Genomic DNA, 22,371 nt, shown 5'->3' with positions numbered 1-22,371 from the left:
TCTTCCAATGTTACCCTAATTTTTTATATCTGAAAGAATTAAACCCCTAGTCTTCACTAATTTACCGTTATTTGACAAGCAAAACATAGAAGAGTTCATTCCCATATTTTCTTGACACACAAAAAGGTACATTTACTAAATGGGTGCTCTGATTGTTGGCAGTTCTGAACACATTTAAAATGACAATAGTATTAAACTTGTTTTAGATCTAATATTTCAGTTTGAAATTTGCAGCGCAGAACAGTTACTGCTTAGTAAATATGCACCACAGCGATTTCCAGTCCAGAATCTTTGCAGGATGCCCCCAAGGCATTCTTATCCAAGTCAGGGAAGAACCTAGTACAGGCAGAGGGCTGGATTCTGATTTGGACACAGAACCAGCTGTCATAGCTGATTCTCTTCATACTGACATTTGCAGAACCTTGCAACAGTGCAAATCCTTCTCTGTAAGTCTTTAGATGCACCTTGGAAACTAGCAGCATTATGGCAGGTACAGTTTCTCCATCTGAGTGTGGCCTCCTGTGCTAGCGACTGTGCATCTTTGGATGCAGTTGTTTTTAGAGATACACACGCATCTGGTCCACCTACTCAGTTATCTTTCAGGATCGCACCTAAAATCCACAGTTCCTGCATCTCCGTGCGATCCCAATCGTCTTGCATGTGCTGTGCCTCCAAATGCAATTACCAGCCTAGTTTGGGTACACTATATACACAATACAGGTTGAGTATCCCTTATTCAAAATGCTTGTGACATTAAACAAGGTTTTAAACTTGAAACAAAGTTTGTGTCCTATCTCAGGTACTGGATTTGAATGCCAAGCAATCATGTCCTTGCACATAGTCAGTGCCAGTTACATATCATGTCCCCAGTAGGTTTTTAGAAAAAAAAAAGTACATTCTGGAATAATTTGGATAACGGATATTTGGATAAGGGATACTCAACCTGTACATTGATCAAGCCACTGTATTGTGTGTACAGCTGAATTCTACCTAATTCATTTTGTCACATCAGACAGGACAATGCAACATATGCTTTTATTTAATAAAATAAAAATGTTTGTGGTACACACAGTTTGTGGTACACACTGCGCTGTTGGTAAAAGTATAGATTGGATAGAAAGTCTCACACTGATCCCAGTAACACAAGCTGCGCCAAGTAGCAGTTAGTTTAGTAAACTTTATATAAAATTATAATGACAATAATGATACAGGGGGGTAAGTAACTGAGATTGGTATATCAGCAACAAACAATAATAACATGTATTTTAGTAAATGGATTAAGGTTAAAACTAAACCTGATTAGCACCTGACTATAAAATGCTGGCGTCCCAGATGTAAATAAAAAAAGGCAGGAGAACTTTCCGCTTAATTCATCCAAATATTGAGGCATAGGATGAGTAGCCAGCGGCGAATTTGCCAATCTTGGTGTTCTCTGGCAAATGCCAAACATCCTGCACAGTGTTGGGCTGTAAGCAAAACCCCCACCTGTGGACCTTGGGCCCTCATACCACCCTCATGGAGTCTGTTTCTGATCGTTTGAATAGACACATGCACATTTGTGGCCTGCAGGAGGTCATTTTGCAGGGCTCTGGCAGTGCTCCTCCTTGCACAAAGGCGGAGGTAGAGGTCCTGCTGCTTGGTCGTTGCCCTCCTATGGCCTCCTCCATGTCTCCTGATGTACTGGCCTGTCCTGGTAGCGCCTCCATGCTCTGGACACTACACTGAATGACACAGCAAACCTTATTGCCACAGTTCGCATTGATGTGCCATCCTGGATGAGCTACACTACCTGAGCCACTTGTGTGGGTTGTAGACTCTGTCTCATGCTACCACTAGAGTGAAAGCACCGCCAGCTTTCAAAAGTGACCAAAACATTAGCCAGAAAGTATAGGTGTCTTGCTAATTGCCTATTCCATTTGCACAACAGCATGCGAAATTGATCAGTGATAGACAATCAATCAGATTGTCACAGAAGTGTGATTGACTTGGAGTTACATTGCGTTGTTTAAGTGTACACTTTTGAGCAGAATATTAAGCCTAGATAAATAAGAACAAGAGATAAATACAAGGATGATAAAGAAAGATAAACATCCAGCCAATCACCTGCTAACTGCCATGTTACAGGCTGTGTTTAAAAAAAGGAGCTGATTGGCTGGACGTTTATCTCTCCTTATCACTCTTGCATTCATCTCTTGTTAAGGCTTAATCTATCTGCCCCTTTGTTTCCTATGTTGCAGGATCCATCTGCGCACATGCAGAATTATAACAAAAATCAGTGCTTTGCAACATTGGGCACAGGTCTGACTAGACCAGAATTACACCCTATGTGCAATCCATGTAGGACCAACTGGTTAGAAAACTGCTAAGCTCACATAAAGTATGAAAAAAACATGCACAATATAATTTACTCGTCACTAAGTACTTACCATGCCAGGTTTATGTTCCATTTCTTTTATGCTTTTCATTATCATACATGCCTTGGTTACATTACCTAAAAAGAAATGGTTAAAAATATAACTGGTGTAGCAGTTTTATAACTATATTAAACCAAATGGACATTTTTTTTACTTTTATATGAGAAGAGACTAACACACCTTGTACAAGTTTCAACTGTGCCATTGTTAGTTTGATTTGGGGTGCGGTACTCGGATGTTGGTCTGCAAATTCCTGTGAAATTAACACAAATAATCATAAAAGTAAAAACTATTTTGTTTTCTTCATACGTTACTAAGGGAGGGCTGCTGCTCTCTGGCCACTGGTGCTCTTACAGGAGAGCATGAGCGGCCGCAGAGGAGAGCACACTGCCGGGGAACCATAAAGGCCGATAAATGGCAGGCGATGCTTGAAAAAGACATGCCTCCTCTAAGCACCATTCCCTCTCACCCCACATAACCTCACCCTCTAACCTATCCTGTCACTGCTTACCCCACCCCCCATCACCTTACCCTCTTGCCCCCTTACACCTAATGTCTCACTCCTCTCGTAGCCTGTCACCTCACCCCCTCTCCCTAGGCACCCCACCGCCCCGCCCTCTAGGTCCCGGTCTCACCTCCCCCCATTCTCTCCCACCCTTCTTTCACCCCCCCCCCCATCTCACCCTCATTCTTTATCTCTCTCTGCCCCTTGTCTCTTTTTCCTCTCTCCTCCCTGTGCGTTCCCTCTCTGACAGTCTCAACCCTAACCTCTACCTGGCACACTCTGATACCTCCTCTCTCCCTGACACTCTTGCTCCCATTATTCTCTCTCTCTTCCTGAAACTCTTACACACCCTGCTCTTGCCCTTTTGTCTGACACCTCCCTCTTAAACCTTTTTCTAGGTAGCAGTCTCTCACGCCTCTCCCTTTTTCCCGGTCTCTTTCATCTAACACCATCTTTGTCTCTCCCTCCTTCTGCCTCCCTAAGAGGCATTGAAGTGACAGTAGTGGAGGGTAGTTCAAAAGCATAATGAGGTGGGATCCATAAACAGGGTAGTAGGATCCCAAATTTTTAAAGTGAGGGGTCCCCAGAACTCACATATTTTTCAGTGAGCGTAATCACGGCGTCTCATGAAAGACATGGGTATAAGAAGAGATAAAATCTAGAGACAAAGCTCTGGATGTACAAGCAAAGAAGGAATCATTATAAAGGGAAGTAGAGTACTACGTATATGTATACCTGTAGCAGGTCTATAGCCTTTGAATGCTGCTTCTCACGACACAGCTGCGCAGCCTGAATGAGTACCGGAAGTAGATGCTCTGGGTTCTGGGCTTGTAGACTTGCGGCCAGTTTTCTACATTGCTCTGCCTGTTGAGTACAATACAAACATCTAATTAGTTATCTGCAATTACTAGAAAGTATAAGTACATACGTTTTTAATCTTTAATCTTAAGTGATTGGGCTGTGTGATGCAGTCAGTTACTAAACAACTTTTAATGCTTGCTGCTCTAACGTAAAAGAAAAATCTCAGAAACATCCCTTTCAGTATGCCTGGACAACATCGAAAACCATCGGCTGTTATCAAAATCATGCAATTTGTTGCCTAGGGTGGCAAAACACCTTGCATTGGACCTGTGCATCATAACACAGTGAATCTAGCCCTCTAATACCAACAGGGTCCAGGTACTGTGATCCCAACAATTTTTGAACGCGATGACACTCAACGGGAGATAAAAAGTTCATTAATTTTAAGTTGTGAATAAAAAAAAAACGTATACCAAATGTAATCTTTGCTTGTGTTCATAATTCACATACCTGATTTGTATACATGGAGAGCAAAGCCTTGTTGAACTCGATAGCCTGGAGTTGTTGCTTAGCCAGCTTGTGTTCTACTCCCTCAGCATTAGTGAGCTTCACCTTCTTCTTTGAATCAAACACATTTTGGTCCTTAACAAAAAGAGAAAGGGAATGATACAAATCCCATACTATGCTCGTTGTCACGCAAAGAACACTGTTATATTTGTGCTTACTGCACCTTAAGTAGTATACAGTTATACCTTGTTAATCGTTATGATGTTATTTGCCACAACAGCCAATAATCCAACATCAGTGGGCCTGTAAGAAAATAGACCATTAGGTGGAATAGATATTTAACATGTGGGAGAAGAGTTTGATTGTCCTTCAATCCTTACTTTAACTTGATGATTTGATTATTAAGCTTAAGCGCATCATCTATGGAGCCTTGTAGCTGCATGACATAAGCCATCTGACCATGGATTATGGCCAATTCAGCATCTATGTCTTCTTCTGTCAAGTCCTAAGAATACATAACAAGTAAGAAGCATGAAAAGCCCTGCATTGATTGGGATGATGCAGCAAAAATAAATCTGTTCCCAAAATGTAGGCTTCCCCTCAGAAGCTTACATCGTGTGACTGTTGTATAAGTCATCTTATATACAGTAACTGTATACAATAGAAGAATATCCCAAGCAAATAGGTTCTTATGTATGTCACTTGCCATACAATCAAGGGTATGCTGATACAAACATGAGTATTCAAGCAAAGAAAATAAAACTAAGTATGTTAATATAACACATGATTTAACCTTCCTTTAAGGATTTGACTGTTTGTTTTAACAAGCAGTGTGTACAGGCAAACACATGCATGCCTTTGGAGCTCTCGCCACATACTCAATGCTTTAAACCATTTGCCTGTTGTTGTCACATGGGATGTCACCACCCCAGGCTGGGCTTTCTCTGAGGAGTCTGTAACCTGGCAAGCCTTGCAGCAAACTCCTCATGCCAGCCTATTTTATTTTTTTAAAATAATATAAACTTTTCTTTTTACCGTGTAACAATATTTTTTCCTTTTTAACCCCTTGGGTAGTATGCACGGAAATTTTCCAGGGTCAGCTGCGCTGCCACAGTGGGCTGTCATGGAATATTTCTGGGCATAGCACTAATATGGAATAGGTGCGCTCCACTGGCGCACCACCTCTAGAGCCCCCCAGTCCCACACCCCCCCCCCCCCATCACCGCTGATCAGACACCGGAGCTCCCCTGCCGCCATACAGTTTACTGGGGACGTAGGCAGCAGGTTAGGGGATGTTTGGGAGGCTTGGGAGCACTCAGGAGTTCAGGTGCCAGAGTTCTCCCGAGCAGCCGCGAACTTTCCAGGGGAGCTCAGCCTCCGGTGTACATATGCTGGAACGAAGGTTAGGTGGGGCTCCTACGATCTGTGGTGGGTTTTGCTGGGGCAGGAAAAACCTGCCCTGGTAGGTTTGCCCTGCCTCAGCAAAACCCACCACTCAAGGGTTAATGTCCATCTGCACAGATCCTGAAATATTTAGTATATGCAGGGACACTAGGTTTTTGTCCACTACTGTAGATACAATGAAATATGTATAATAAGTACACCAGCCTTGTAAAAGTAAATACTTACAGTGTCTTCTGAAATGGATTGTCTGCAGAGTTCTAGAAAGGAAACATTACATGATCAGTCTCTGAACATAAAAAAAACAATAGATAAAACCAAAATTAACTTTATTGGCAGACTAGTAACTAAAGTGAATGATACAGGAGCAAAAATAGAAACACTTCAAAATATCATGGCTAAAAAGGTTTTAAATGACAGAACATAAACCAAAACAAAAAGGGACTGATTCAAATTAGCTGTGAAGTGCTGTGGAACATCCTGACAAATTCAGTAAAGCAAAAAAGCAAGTAGTTCTTGTTTCTGGAACAAACAATGTTGTCAGGGAAGCAAATCCATTTATCTTGTTTCTTTGCAGGGCAATAACTGACTGCTTTTGCATGTTTCCCACAGATGTTAACTCTGAGTACCAACGTTGCTGTGAGCTATCCCCAAAATATCCAATAAAAAATGCCTGCAGCAACTGTACTTTTAGTATAAATAAATGCAAGTACAGCCAAGTCAAAAAAAGAACAGTTTCTATTTAAGCGCTGGTATTTATAACAGATATTTCCAGGATCTCTCACAGCACCGTTGGCACTGACGGGGTTAAGGGGCATACACACGTGTGTGCTAATCGTCTTTTTGCTAAGCTATTTAGGGTAGGTGATCTAGATCAACCATACAGAGTCCATGCACATTTTATTTAAGCAAAAAAAAAAAATGTCAGGGTAGTGGTTCAGGATGATGTAGATCGCTATCGCTCATTCTGTACACACAGAGCGATTTGCAGTCACTTGCTAAAAAATTGGACTAGATATTGACTGCATGCACTGACTTAACTAGCGGCCGATAGCGACGTGCAGGACCGTGCATCGCAATCACTTGGGGGCAAACACATGGGCAGGTATTCAATGCTGTGGACGAGTGGTGACAGCGAGCAGGACATCCTGCTCGCTGTCACCACTCACCCTGTCAGTATTCAACGCACCCCCCATCATACGCCAATTACCCCTCGCACCATTTTTTGAGCGAGGGGGAATTGGCGTATGCGGCTCCAGAAGCAGCGAGACTCACGGCTAAATACAGCGAATTTCCTGCATTAGCCGCGGGTCTCGCTGTTTTGGGGAATTCTCGCCGTCCTGAGACGGCAAGGATTTCCCCACAACGTTGAATAGAGCGAGCGGCCGGCGCGAGGGTTAAACACCGAGGATCGCTGGTTTTCTGCAATCCTCACTGTTTAACCCCCTCGCCGGCCGCATTGAATACCTGCCATGCAGCGATCTGTGCTTACTTTCTAAGCGATCTATTCTTATCACTTAAGAGCACAGAATCGCTCTGTGAGTTTGCCACTTTAGACACCCTCACTGCAACTAGAACACACCACCCAAATTTAAATCACTCTACACCTCACATGTATCACATCTACCCTATCTGCAGTGCAGCATGGTTTTGCCCAGTTGCTTTTTTTTGCTTTGCTAACAAAGCTGAATCAGGCTTATACATCTGAATATGCTGTTACAGATGGAAATAAACAAGGTCATTATTACTTGGTATAAAACAGGCAGGATTAGGAGGCTCCTTCTGCAGCCAAGCCTGTACGCATGAGACAACTGACACTCCAGGCATCAGTCATGCTCTGCTATTAAATTACTGAAAGAATAAGCATCTCCCCTTCATTTAAACTGATGTTGCCAGAGACTGCAGAAAGGAGAGATGCAGATCATGTTACAGCACTTCTTCCTATCTTGTAACAGTAATGACAGGAAGGTATGTGGGGACTTTTCGAAGCTGCATTAGGTGACAGCTATAGTTTAATTCAGATGCCTCAAGTGGAAAGCTAAGGAGGCAAAAACAAAAAGCAGACAATTTAAAGGCAACATTCTGGAAAGCTCGCCTATATGCGCTTACTTTCTGATTCTTGCAGCTTCTTCATTGCTTCACTCAGCTTGCCATAACCTATTAAAGTACAGGCTGCATTGTAGCAAAGTTCATAGGATGTCTCCTGCAAGCCAAAGTCCTCCTAGAAAACCATGAAAATACGGTTAATAAATTAGCAAGACAATTGACAATGGTTAAACACACGCGAACACAACATTTCTCTTCTTCCCTATAAACTACCTCTTTGTTTCTATTTAAGCGCTGGTATTTATAACAGATATTTCCAGGATCTCTCACAGCACCGTTGGCACGGACGGGGTTAAGGGGCATACACACGTGTGTGCTAATCGTCTTTTTGCTAAGCTATTTAGGGTAGGTGATCTAGATCAACCATACAGAGTCCATGCACATTTTATTTAAGCAAAAAAAAAATGTCAGGGTAGTGGTTCAGGATGATGTAGATCGCTATCGCTCATTCTGTACACACAGAGCGATTTGCAGTCACTTGCTAAAAAATTGGACTAGATATTGACTGCATGCACTGACTTAACTAGCGGCCGATAGCGACGTGCAGGACCGTGCATCGCAATCACTTGGGGGCAAACACATGGGCAGGTATTCAATGCTGTGGACGAGTGGTGACAGCGAGCAGGACATCCTGCTCGCTGTCACCACTCACCCTGTCAGTATTCAACGCACCCCCCCATCATTTCTCTTCTTCCCTATAAACTACCTCTTTACGCATATATTTTAAATTATATTTTGGTTTCTTGTGAATATAAATTTGTGTATTCAGGGGTCTATGTAGTAAGCCTTGTGGCAGGATGTAATGGGTGCCAGAGGACTGCCCGACAGGGGGGACCCCGGCGGTAAGTATCCCAATTGCCGGTGCTCTGACTGGGGGGGATCCCGACTCACAAGGGCTATTCTCGCAAGACCGCCAGGATCCCCCCTGTTGAACCGCCATAACACACCTGGATGGAATAGCTTCTGAATTTGCCAGAAGTGCGAGATACCGACCGAAATGAGACTTTTTAAAATCGGTCTTAAAAAAAAAAAGTAATTTCGGTCGGTATCTCACACCTCTGTTGAATTTGGATGCCGACGATGTGTTGTCAGCGATATCCTCCGCCATCTGTATATGCAAGTTGACGGAGGACATTGCAAGTGAAGACCATGCTGCGGGGTACTCTGTCGCTGCGGGCACCAGGTCCCAACAAAGTGGTGTCGCTGGGTACAGATATTGTGTAGTGTATACCCAGCTACGCAGTTCAAAATATCAATTTGATTGTAAACATCTACTATTGGGTTAATATTCATGGTGGGCTGTACTATGAGAGTCAGTCCAACTTCCTTAATAAAAAAAATAGTCTACAGTAATTGTTACTAACAAAACATTTTGTATAAAGACACTTACTGGCATCTCTTCTCCCCAAATACTCATAGCAGCCACCACAGCAGACATATTTGTTTGTCTCTCTTCATCATAATCATCTTGAGAATTTCGAATGATATCTCGATAAACAGATAAACATTCTTCATAACGCTCCAATCTATATAGCTTAAGACATGGAAAATCAAGGTATTACCTTAAATGCAAACAGAATAATCAAGATTATGTGAAGACAGGGATTTTCTCTTCATACTTGGTTTGGGTGGGGTGTTTCCTTCAATTCATTACCACCATAAACAGTTACATTTGGCTTAGGAACCTAATACTAACAAGGATACTTATTGAAAATAGCAAAAACCTTAGTTTAAGAATTGTAACACTTTAATTACCTATTGCACTTTATCCATTGTCATGAAATGAAGCAGTTCAAATGTTTTTGTTATTTGTTAATTAAACAAAAGGCATGCAGATATTTACAAAAAGCTATATGCAGTTATCATGGAAGATGTTTAATTCTGCAGTGTTGTAGCTACGGTAAAGAAGAGCCATGTATAAAGTGTTTTCTAGGTCAATCAGGCAAGAGGATATTTACAGTGGTGCTTGAACATTTTGTGAACTCTTCAGAATTTTGCTGTAATTTGGACTAAAGCTTCGTCAGATTTTCACACAAATCCTAAAAGTAGCTCCAAATCAAACAAATAATTAAAATGTTCGGTTTGTTTTTAAAGAATATCACATATCTGTAAGTTTTAAAAGTATGCAAACCTTTGCTTTCAGTATCTGGTATGAGTCCCTCGTGCAGCATCTAAATGTTTCTGGTACAGGTTGAGTATCCCGTATCCGAGTATCCGTTATCCGAATTATTCCGAAAACCATACATTCCAGAAAGTGAATTTTTTTTTTTTTTTTGCTAAAAACTCACTGGGGACATTTGTAACAGCACTACTGGTGACATGATATGTAACTGGCACTATATATGTGCAAGAAAATGATTGCTTGGCATTCAAATTCAATATCTGAGATAGTACACAAATTTTGTTTCATGTTTTGAAAACTTGTTTTTTTAACAAATAAAATATATTTGTGTGTATTTTATGTGGTAATAAAATATATTTGTGTGTATTTTATGTGTTTATACAGCATACATGCAAGATACTTCAAAATACATAATTGAAATATTAAAATATTCCGAAATACGGAATAATCCGTTATCCAAAATTCTCCTGGTCCCAAGCATTTTGGATATGGGATACTCAACCTGTAATTGCCGATTAGTCCTCAATACTGGCTTCGATGAGTTTTACCCCTTGTGTTGTACGGATGTTTTTGTTTTGTGGTGGATTTTTATCCTCGTAAACTGTTTGCTTTATCTTCTGCCACTATATTTCGATTGGATTTAGGTCAAGACTTTGACTTGGTCATTCCAAAACTTTTAATGTATTCTTCTTTACTATTTTTTTGGTTGAATTACTTATGTGCTTTGTGTCATTGTTTTACTGCATGACCTATGTTGTCTTGAGTTGCAACTCATTGACAGATGTCCTGACATTTTCCTTTAGACTTTTCTGGAATAATTCAGAATTCATAGTCCCCATCAATGATGTCAAGTTGTCCTGGGCCAGATGCAGCAAAACAGGCCAAAACCATGATACTACCACTGTTTCACAGATGCTTTAAGGTTTTTATGCTGTAATGGAGTTTTCTCCATACTTCAAACATAACACTTCTCATTTAACCCCTTCAGTGGTGGGGTTTTCAAGGGCATGGCACATCTTCCAGGGTGTGTGATTTTGCCCCAGTAATACTCACCACTTCACTGCTCTCCCTGCTGCTGCCCCCACTGGCTCTATCTTTGAGGGAAGGAGAGCTGAGATCGTGCTTCTTCATCCCCTCCTGACACCAGCTTATACACTACAAATATGGCCCCAGCTCGTGAACCAATCGCAGGCACAGTTTGGCAGCCAATCAGGAGCCGGCGCCACATTTGAAGTGTATCAGCATGAGTTGAGGTTTGGGCGTTCGGCAAGAGATAGTGGCTGTACGGGTGGTACACCACTGAAGGCACCAATGGCCCACACCTGGGTAACTGTGGCATGCATGGAAACCTAAGGGGTGGTCAGTGTCGGCAGTGCGGTTGGCTCTGCAATATTTATGGACATACCACTAAAGCTCTATTTTGGTCTCATCGGTTCACAAAACATTATTTAAAAAGACCAGTGGTACCCACATTTTTTGTAATCACAGCACCCTGGAGTATCAAAAAAATGTTCACAGCGCCCCTAGACCAAAAGTTTGTTATGGAGAAAATCAGAAAATATTAAATTAAATATGTTGGGTCATCCTTATGTTCAGTTATTTGATGAGGGACAAAATTCGCCTTGTTTTATGGCGAGTTCGTGCTATTTTTGCGTTGGAAGGAGCATTTTGCTCTCCAAAAGTGAACCACCCTATTCAATGTGATATTTTCGCCATCATTTTAAGTGATTTTCGCCGTGTCTCTCCGTGTAGCAATTCTCCATCTTTTCATGGAAAACTGGAATGTGAACTTTTAAACTAAAAGGTTTTTTTTTAAATTTTGGTGTAAAAAAAAAATCAGGATTTTTTTTCTGTGAAGGGGCATGTTATTTTTATTCATGTGCTTATAGCACATGAATATATATTTAATTTAAAAAAAAAATGCTTAATGAGCAGCCAGCAGGGGGCCGGAGCTCTCGAGCCGCTTATTAGATATTCATATATTCACTGCACCCGATCATTACAAATGCACGATCGGGTGCAGTGAATACTGGGTCCCCCGCTGGCTATAGGGGGGGGGGGGCAGCTTGTGCTGCCTGGGTCCCGGGGAGCCCTCCTCCCCTCCACATATGTTCTGGGGCAGCCAGGGAGACTTTAATCTCCCTGGCTGCCACCGTCCCCCGGCTCCCTGCCAGCTCCATGCCGCGGACGCTCGTCCGCTGCAGGGGTTAAGACTCGCCGCGAGTGGCGACGAGTCTTAACCACATTGAATAGTGGGAGCAGGAGTGGCAGCGAGCCCTCCGGAACAGGGCATGCACAGAGAATTTTTCTCATTGAATACTGCCCTATGACTGGCAGCAACTAGCATTCACTTTGTCAATTATTTTGACCATAAATAATTTTAATTGGTCATGGACCACCAAACTAGGGCACCCCTGTAAGTGTTCTGAGGCACACAGTTTGGGAACCACTGCAATAGACAAATTGTTAACACCTAATTGTCATGCCATAGATTGAAACACACCCAACTTTAATTTTACCTTCAAAATATCTGCTAAGCCTAAGGGCTATTTCACATGCTCCGGATGAGGCCAGGCGGCGAAACTCTGTACAGCCAAAAGCCGTGCTGTACACAGTAGTTAACTATGGACAGCATTGTGTCCTTTCACATGGGACAGTCCCGGATGTCACCACTGGAAAGGACGGCTGCCAGGCTGTGGCCATCCCGTTAATTGTAAACTTCTGTGTATGGCACAGCCTTTAGTAGTGCAGAGTTTCGCCGCCTGGCGTCAGCCAGAGGGTGTGAAATAGCCCTAAAGGTTCACATCATTTTGCCATTCACAGATATATGATATTGGATCATCAGGGTTTGAAAATACGCGCTATAGCGCATATTTTACCCCAAATCAAAGACCAGGGACTCACTTTTTTTAAAGGGGCCGGTCCCCCGGGACGCGCTTCGTACGGATTGGCCGCCGGAGATGAGCAGCAGCAGTGTGACCCGCAGGGAGGGCAGCAGCAGTACTGTACCCAGTGACAGAGGAGCCTTTATTCCGTTGGGACCCAGAAAAGGTCAATGCATCAATTGCACAAAAGTAACTATGGGGGACAATTAATTAAAAATATTTTTCATCTGATTCTCTACCTATAGGATATTTAAAAACAGAAGCCTGGTGAAGCCAATGCACTTGATGGATTCATGAATGAAAGGAAGAAAGCATGTTTTTCATACAAAAAGTTTCGGAAACACTTACCACTTGTCCCTGGAGTTCCTTTAGTTTTTCTGTTTTTTGAGGAGCATTTTCTATAGTTTTTAAAGCACTTTCAATTTTATTTAGCCTGTACTCACAGTAAGCCTTTTCAAAAGCTATTATTTCACTGAAAAATACAAACAAAAAGAAAATCAATTCAAGGAATAGCCACATGTACCAAGAATTTAACTTTTTTTTTTTTAGAAATGTCCCAGCCTCATTATGGGCCTTATTCCAGTTCACTCTTTCTGACAAAATCCTTCTTAGATGGACAAATCCATGTGCACTGCAGGGGGGCAGATGTAAAATTTGCAGAGAGAATTCGATTTGGGTGAGTTATTTTGTTTCTGTGCAGGGTAAATACTGACTGCATGATTTTACACTGCAATATAGATCTCACTTTGAAGTAAAACCCCACCCAAATCTAACTCTCTCTGCACATGTTACATCTGCCCCACCTGCAGTGCACATGGTTTTGTCCATCTAAGAAGGATTTTGTCAGAAAGAGTGACCTAGAATAAGGCCCTATGTGTTTTTACTCCCAATATTTAATCATCTGAATACCCCCCCCATGTAACATAAAAAGTACACATACTACAGGTTGAGTATCCCTTATCCAAAATGCTCGGGACCAGGAGAATTTTGGATAACGGATTATTCCGTATTTTGGAATATTTTAATATTTCAATTATGTATTTTGAAGTATCTTGCATTTATGCTGTACAAACACATAATATACACACAAATATATTTTATTACCACATAAAATACACACAAATATATTTTATTTGTTCAAAAAACAAGGTTTCAAAACGTGAAACAAATTGTGTGTACTATCTCAGCACTGAATTTGAATGCCAAGCAATCATTGTCTTGCACATATATAGTGCCAGTTACATATCATGTCCCCAGTGAGTTTTTAGCAAAAAAAAATTTTTTTTTCACTTTCTGGAATGTCCGTATTTCGGAATAATTCGGATAACGGATATTCGGATACGGGATACTCGACCTGTATAATATATTTTTTATACATATCTATAAATGACAAGCAAGCTTTGATTCATTTCTTGTTATTCTGTATTTCTAGGATTGGTAATATGAGCAGCAAAGTAGTTACATTTTGGCAGTCTAGGAACATATACTTCTGATACACTTAGTCAAAACAAAATCATATCTGGTCATATATAAGCAGAGCCCTCTTAACGCATGGGCTTACTGGGCAGATGCAGAAAGGACGATGTGGGAAAGGTCGACGTGAGGGTTTTCGTGTTTTTTTGGGTGTATACGTCGCTACACTCGCCATGCTTCGGGCTCGGCACACTATTCTGTTCTCCCTCCACGCCGTAGTGCAGTGGTTCCCAACCTGGGGTACTAGTACCCCTGGGGGTACTCTGCAGACCAGTTGGGGGTACTTGATGGCAGAAGAAGACCCATTGCTATGGAGAAGAACCATGTTGTGTCACTTCCGGTTCTGTCTTCAGCGTCTCATTGTGCTTTTGCCTGACCAGCAATGCAATGGGAGCTTCCCATGCTGCCCTCAGACATCAGCGATCATCTGCCCTACACTGACATGGGTGGAAGAAGCAGCAGCATTAATCCTAGAGGTGTAAGTGGGAACCCTGGAGACAATACACAACCAGCGGCCAGACACGGAAGGGCATGATTCCTGTCCACTACTCCTTAATATAAGGACATGCATAATGATACGCATACCGCTCACTTCCACTCCACTCATAAGTACTGTCTATGAGAGGGTACTCATCAATGAAAAGCCTAATCAAGGGGTACGGGAGAGAAAAAAGGTTGGGAACCACTGCCGTAGTGGATGGTACGGCATAAAATACCACCTGTCGCCACATGCTGGCACAAAATTTTGTAAAAAAAAATGCATGTCGGACTTTTGACCTGTCGACCTTTAAACCCCGTCGACCAATAGTGGTCGACGTTATGACTGTTGACCTAGAGTCAATCTAGAATCTAGTAGAGATTGCTGCCCGGCTACTTTTGTTGTGAAGTGCACAAAATCAGAGCTGCTGGGAAACATGCTCTACTGGCCAGCAGCCAAACCGTTACTGGCTGTAAGCTAATGCTAATTGCTGGATGGCTGATAGCAGGTGGAGAGACACCGCAGGAAGTTTTTTTTTTAAACTTTAGTAGGGTCCCTGGTGCATTGCTTAGCCTAGGGCCCACAATGCGGTTAAGATGGACCTGTATCTAAAGTGAAAAAACTGACTGAACAACATAATCACCTAGTAAGCAGTGTTTCTTTATAAAGTAAACCCTCTTTTAATGGTAAAAAGTACTGTGCCTGTACATACTGTATATTAGACATTGCAGGAGAATAAGTCCCAATGAACAGCGGTAATAACACTGTTTTATTAAGGGTGGTACCAGATGGAGAGGGCCGGTGTTATAATAAAGTTGACAGAGTACTAGTGCTATAACGCATACAAATGCATACCTCCCAACATGACCCTCTCCAGGAGGGACACATTGCTCTGCTCCTGCACTTTCCTCTTAATTTATAATTACCATCACCTGTGTTGAAGCACCTTTCTTAGCAATTTACCTGTTTCAGGTAATGGTAATCATACATTAAGAGGGAAGTCCAGCAGCAGAGCATTGTGTCCCTCCTGGAGAGGGTCATGTAGGGAGGTATGCAAAAACTGATGAAACTTTATTTTTTTTAACAGGTAGACAACACCTTATTAAGTATGATCTTTTGTAATATTACTTTGTATTATGCATGGCTTCCTTAGTTAATAATAACAACAATCGCCTCTCACCAACTCAAGATTGCATATTTTACTTATCTAAATCAGTCTTTACATTGAAAAGAAATATGCTCATGCTAAGTACAGTATGTTCATTTTATGTATACACAAAAGTAGCTTTCGGCTTAGCAAGACTATTGTCAATAAAAGTATTCCAAGTTCTTTAATCATTCAACTATCTATAAAGTCTGTTTTCATTTAGCATTGGTCTCCCCTTAGCAATTTTTTGCTGATTTAAAACTGAAGGAACACTGCATTCTGAGCAATGACAATGCATCACAATTTAATATCTACAGTATAAGACGTACCTTGTAAGCACTTTAGAATTGTTGTTAATTAAAGTGAGGGCATCCTTAAAGCTTCCATTCTGGATAAGACAAACCACCTTACAGTGCAGGGCTTTAACATCGTCCTTTGCCGTCTGTAATACTGGAATCACAATATATGTTCTTTAATAACACACACAAACACTGTTTGCAACAAATACAGATGGAGGAAAAGCAAATATTTTCACATTATCTACTTTCTAAAGCAAGCATTGGTAGGGGGTTGACTTTTTGTATGTGGTCATTGTTGAAATCAAGAACAAAAAGATCAGTGATAATTAGGGATGGCCATCGACCATTGATGATTAGAAATCATCGATGGTTTATGGCCAATGTCGAATAGTTTTGACATCGATGGGGGAGAACCAGATTGTTTCCCACCATTGATGTCAAGCTTAAACGAATAGTTTGTTTTTGCTTTCCCCCCAAGGTGTCGGGACACGGAGCATAGCTCCGCCCCTGGCACCCGCGAAGACCCACCCCCGCATTTTGATTGGCTTACAGACCAATCAAAGAAAATGGATGACCATCGATATATATATATAAAAACATTGATGATTATCCAATGAATTGAATATTTATACACTATCGATGGTCAGTTGCACTTTTACCATCGATGGCAAAGGCAATGATGGCCATCCCTAGTGATAATAGACAGATATACAGTATATAATAACAGTAAAAAAAAAAGTGTCTACTTTTGTGAAGGTCCCCTTATGCACATCAAACCACTGACACGTTTTAGCTGTTTTTAGCCATTGACTCCACAAGAGCTCTGAAGGTTTCTTATGGTATATGGCAGAAGATACTTTACGTTGCAAGGGAGAATCTCCATAGGGGCATACACACGGGGCAATTTAAGCCATATTTCTAAGTGATCTGATTAGACCACTTAGAAAAGATGCATGATCGCTGTGTAGAACTTGTAGCAGGCATGTCCACATTATGGCACTCCAGCTACAAATCCCATCATGCCTTGCCACAGTTTTACTTAAAGGGAATGCTAAAACTATGGCAAGGCATGCTGGGATGTGTAGTTTCACAACAGCTGGAGGGCCAGAGTTTGGACATGCCTGCCCTATAGCGATGTGCATCCAACGCGTCGCCATCGCCTGCAGAGATAGACAGTGGATGCACTATCTACCCTGCTTAGATCACAGTGTTCAGGATAGGCAAAACACTGCTCCGCACAGATCTCTCAGCATACAGGTGCACAGCTATGCGTGCTGAGCAATCTGTGCTTAGCCAGCTCATTCAACACGGGGCACCCATCACGTTTTATACTTGTTTATACACAGATGCTCAATCAAATTAATATCTGAGGAAGTTGGAGGCTAAAGCTGGCCATACATCTACAGATCGATTGTCATACTGGGGTGGTTGGAACAAAATCCTGGTAATGGATCAGAGCAAATGACAGTTGAGCATTTGCTTTGAAATGCTGGAAAACTGCCAAAAACGGTCATTCAGATATTACCAGGTGTTTGTTGCAACCAGCCCAATCTGACAATCGATCTGTAGATGTAGGCCAGCTTAAGACCTTATTCAGACCTGATCACAATGCAAAATCTTTCTCAAATGAGATTTAGATTTGGGTTAAAACATTTCAGTGTACAAATAGAGCAGCCATGGTTTGTCTAGCTAAGAAAGATTTAGCATTTGCAATTAAACTCTTAATCAGGTCCTAAGTCAGCACACTGAAATCTTTGTTGTTTGCTGAAGCATTCCTTAAACAATTTTTAGAGTGGCATAGCACTTATCTGCTAAAAGAGGGCATTGCTATCAAGGAATACCATTGTCATGAAGGGGTGACCTTGGTTTGCAACAATGTTTAGGTTGGTGGTACATATGCCAGGTTCCAAGGTTTTCTAGCTGAATATTCTTTCTTCCCATACTGCTTCCCGATGCCCTCTTTTCCACAGGTAAACAACGCACACACACCCAGCCATCTACATTAAGTAAAAGAAAGGGTACTCTTTACCTAGAACGGCGCCCATCGCGACCATCGTATGCACTAAAAAACGGGTGCGATGCCTGCGATTTCCCATAGGGATCAATGTTAAAAGTGAGATTGGACGCGATTTTAGTGTTCAATGCCTCAATGCCCGCGATTTTTCCATAGGAAACAATGTTAAATGGGCCACAGAGCCCAAATAGTCACCCTAAAGTCTGAAATGGCCCCCACAATTGTTAACGCCACCCCACGATCAACGTCAACCCGAAGCGTGGCGAGCGCAGCGAGCCCGCGAGGGGCGGCGGTACGCGTCCGCCGACCTTTTCATACCCCCACTATCCACGTCGGCGTGGAGTTGAGAATAGAATAGTGTGGCGAGCGCAGCGAGCCACCGAGCCCGAAGCGTGGCGAGCCCCGCGAGGGGACGCGGATACCTTCACAGGTAAACGCGTCCCTTTGCGGGCTTCACAGGTATCCGCGTCCGCTCGCCACGCTTCGGGCTCGGTGGCTCGCTGCACTATTCTATTCTCAACTCCACGCCGACGTGGATAGTGGGGGAATGAAAAGGTCGGAGGACGCGTACCGCTGCGCTCGCCACGCTTCGGGTTCACGTTGATCGTGGGGTGGCGTTAAAAATTGTGGGGGCCATTTAAGACTTCAGGGGGACTATTAGGGCTCTGTGGCCCATTTAACATTGTTTCCTATGTAAAAATCGCGGGCATTGAGGCATTTAACACTAAAATCGCGTCCAATCTCACTTTTAACATTGATCCCTATGGGAAAATCGTGGGCATCGCGGCGCACCCGTTTTTTATGTGCATGCGATGGCCGCAATTTTTTACCCCCGACGCCAATCGCGGGCGCCGTTCTAGGTAAAGAGTACCAAAGAAAGTGATTTTTCAGGCCATGCCACCTTCTTTCATTGCTCCGTGGACCAGTTATGTGTGTAATCATAGCTCTTTTATGGGAGAACCCCAGACAAGCTAGCTTGTTGCTCTACACATGCATCAGTGAGATTCGTGCGACCATGGCCTTGTCACCAGATGTCCTTCTTTAGACCACTAATCATAGGTACTAACCAATGCATACCAGGAACACCCTACAAGACCTGCTGTTTTGGAGATCCTCTGACCAAGTTATCTAACTAACAAAATATGGCCCTTTTCAAAAAGTCGCAGAGTTCTTTAAGCATGCCCATCTTTCACGCTTCCAATTAATGCACGCTGGTGAATAAAAATGCTATACCGAGATTAAAAAAAAAGGAGGACCAAGAAAAAACTGAAATCAAAATGAATCACTGTTTACTGCAAATTATCATATTAAAACGAATCACCAAAAACCACTCCTAGGTTACATAACAAAACTGCATGGTTTAAAAAACAACGTAGCTCTAAATGAAAAAGTTCTGCTGTGAGAAAGGTTTCATATTAGCTGTAGGGATGGCCATCGACCATCAATGATTGAAATCATCGATGGTTTATAGCCAATGTCAAACACTTCCCTGTTTGCCACGTATCAGGGGGTAAAGCAGTGATAGCTAACCTTGACGCTCCAACTGTTGTTGAACTACACATGCCAGCATGCCCTGTTACAGTTTAACTATTTGGCAATGCTAAAACTGATGCAGGGCATGCTGGGATGTGTAGTTCAACAACAGCTGGAGTGTCAAGGTTAGCCATCACTGAGGAAGGTGTCCAGGGCAGTGCACGCAGCAGCAGTTGGGGAGAGATTACACCCTCCCTGTATGGGCCAGACCATTAAGGGGACGTGGTTAAAACAAAACAGATAATACAGAAAGGCTATGATCTCTCCCTCCCTGTTTCCCCAGCGACTGCCGTCCCATCCATCCATCCATCTCCCCCCAGATAGAGAAGCACTCTGCTATATTTGTACACACTGGCCGATATATATATATAAGGAACATTTGCCATTGTGTAACAGCAATATGTCTAACATATTGCCTCAGCTTTACAATATAGCAGATGCCAGATATATCTATAGATGTATCAGTGCATTGTGCTGTGCTTATGGGCAATACACTGACATCATGTACAGTAACTGGTGGTAACTGACAGTTCAACTGGGTAGGCACATTGAAGGTGAGCCCCCAAAGTTGAGAAGTCAGGCAGGATGGATCGGGCAGGGTGTGTGGAGGAGTGCCGGACGGCTCCCCGACAGTCAATACTCCGACGTCGGAATCCCGACTGCTCCCTAGTGGGGGTCCATGACCCCCATAGAGGGAGAAAAAAAAATGGTGGCGAGCTCAGCTCGCCACCGAGCCCGCAAGGGGCTTCGTTGAGCTCCCCCCGCTGTGCAGTCGGGATTCCGACGTCTGAGTAATGAATGTCAGAATCCCGACTGTCGGGTAATTATGCCACACCCGTATGGAGAACATGCTGCCCAATCCCTCCAGAGATATATCTGCAGATATCTATAGGTGTGTGTACCCAGTTTAAGATTGATGCATTAATATATTTTTTTTTTTACCCAATCCCATGAAAATTACTGTCTAATGAAAGTAAAACATTTCTGTTAACGGATTCATACCATCAGTTTTCATTGGTCATGCTGAAATTTGGGTATTAAAGGAAATATAATTTACTGGAAAATAAGGTACTTCCTCATCTTTGCGACCACCACTTACACTACGTAACTTGCATAGCACCATTGTCCGCTCGCCACTCTTCGGGCATGGTGGCTCACTCTGCTCATCACAACTTCACTAAGGGGAATAGATGGTGGCGTGGACACAGAAGGGTGTGGTACTTCCTTGTCAAAAAAGTAGCAACTAAACGTAACTGGTGTAGCGGTGGCCACAAAGATGAGGCAGCACCGAAAATAAAATACGTTGTGAGAAGCCACCTGCCACATAAGCAACATCTGATATCCTTGTATTTTACAACAGTACTATATAGTACTTGCATAATTGGTTAATAATTTACTTTTGCAGCCTGAAATTAAATAGAGGTCCTGATTTAGTAAACTTATCTCTCAGTGTGCTATGAATAAAACAACAACCCAACATAAACAGCTGCTGCATACATACACTGTATACATATACTCACTCTTATTAATAGACTTTAGGGCCCGAGAAAAATCCCCGTTCTGCCCGGCTTTATTAACATCACTCCACAGGGAGGCCAGCGAGGCAGAGCCAGCAGGGCCCCCGGCACTCGCCATCTTCAGCCCCCAGAATACTACAACAGGATAAGAAAGCTAGTAAGATAGGAATGAAGACAGCGGCCAGTACTGATGACGCTAAATTCGCTCCATTTTTACAAAGGGCAAATGCCATTGCGAGTATTGCGCGGTGAAAAATTAAGATCTGTGGTCTGTTGCTTTCATTGTTTTTATTTTAATGCTGTGAAATAATAGTCCTAAAAAATGAATCGCTTATTATCATTGTGCATTTGAACCCCATTATTTTTATAGTTTTCACGCCGTCTGGACTTCACATTGCCCTAAACAAAGATGGCCGCTGTGCAACACCAGCTCCTTATCCACAGCTCGCTAATGACACGTTTCCACGTAGTATCAGTCCGCGCGGCGACTTCCTCTTCCTGCCCTATAAAGCCGCGCGGCCTCTTCCTTTTCCTGTTTTATCATTTACTTGCTGCCTGTGGGAAGGTGATGTAGTGCACCTATCCTCACGGCATGGCCTTGGGTCCGCTGTGTCCTCGCCTGACGGCGGGGGCTAGATGTTTGCTACATAAATAAGACTGAAATATTGTCACCCTCACGCGTGATCCTAATATATGTCGGGAATGGGGTCTGGCAGTTCCTAGCGCGTAACACAAGCGTGGGAGCCATATTGGCAGCAAACAGTACATGGCCACGTGGGCTGCCCTGTACACAAAACCATGTTCAGGGCTCTCGCAGCCCTGTATTTCCCGATACGATACAGTCTCATGGCTACATGCAGTGCTGCTTTTAACGTGGGCTATTAAAGACTCCGATATTATGTTTAATGTGTGTAGGAAAATTGAAAAGCCTTTTTATTTCTGGTGCAGCCATCTACTAATAAATAAAGCAATCGATGCCTGTGCTGGAGCATTTTAGAGAAAAATATCATGTTTTTAGTGTTTTTGAAATTATTAATTTTCTGCTAGTCTAATGTATTAATTTTAACAGTAATAGTAATGTCCTACAAATATAGTGAAATCTAAAAAAATCTTCCTGACTTTAAAACCAAAAGTATTTCATTATTACTTTTTGCATGATAACATTATCC

General features: G+C 42.5%; 1 protein-coding gene across 2 annotated transcripts in view; it reads right to left on the bottom strand.

The window, feature by feature from the left end:
* The window catches only part of SRP72 (signal recognition particle 72), a 38,040-nt gene extending 16,626 nt beyond the window's left edge, over window positions 1–21,414 (bottom strand). The window contains exons 1-12 of one of the 2 annotated variants that reach the window (XM_083180109.1): window positions 21,206–21,414; window positions 16,169–16,289; window positions 13,090–13,213; window positions 9,125–9,268; window positions 7,738–7,849; window positions 5,857–5,888; window positions 4,608–4,732; window positions 4,473–4,530; window positions 4,231–4,362; window positions 3,655–3,783; window positions 2,595–2,667; window positions 2,427–2,491 (exon numbers count right to left, since the gene is read on the bottom strand). In XM_083180109.1, the coding sequence (XP_083036235.1) occupies window positions 2,427–2,491; window positions 2,595–2,667; window positions 3,655–3,783; window positions 4,231–4,362; window positions 4,473–4,530; window positions 4,608–4,732; window positions 5,857–5,888; window positions 7,738–7,849; window positions 9,125–9,268; window positions 13,090–13,213; window positions 16,169–16,289; window positions 21,206–21,320 (1,230 nt within the window). In that variant the 5' untranslated portion in view covers window positions 21,321–21,414. The remainder of the gene's footprint in view (window positions 1–2,426; window positions 2,492–2,594; window positions 2,668–3,654; window positions 3,784–4,230; window positions 4,363–4,472; window positions 4,531–4,607; window positions 4,733–5,856; window positions 5,889–7,737; window positions 7,850–9,124; window positions 9,269–13,089; window positions 13,214–16,168; window positions 16,290–21,205) is intronic. The other variant, XM_083180104.1, reaches the window with a different exon arrangement.
* Window positions 21,415–22,371: the final 957 nt, after the last annotated feature.

This window comes from Crinia signifera, chromosome 1 (assembly GCF_055691185.1).
Source record: "Crinia signifera chromosome 1, ASM5569118v1, whole genome shotgun sequence".
NCBI classification, from domain to species: domain Eukaryota; kingdom Metazoa; phylum Chordata; class Amphibia; order Anura; family Myobatrachidae; genus Crinia; species Crinia signifera.
Note: the sequence above shows the minus strand (reverse complement) of the source record. Positions and strands in the feature narration are given on the sequence as shown.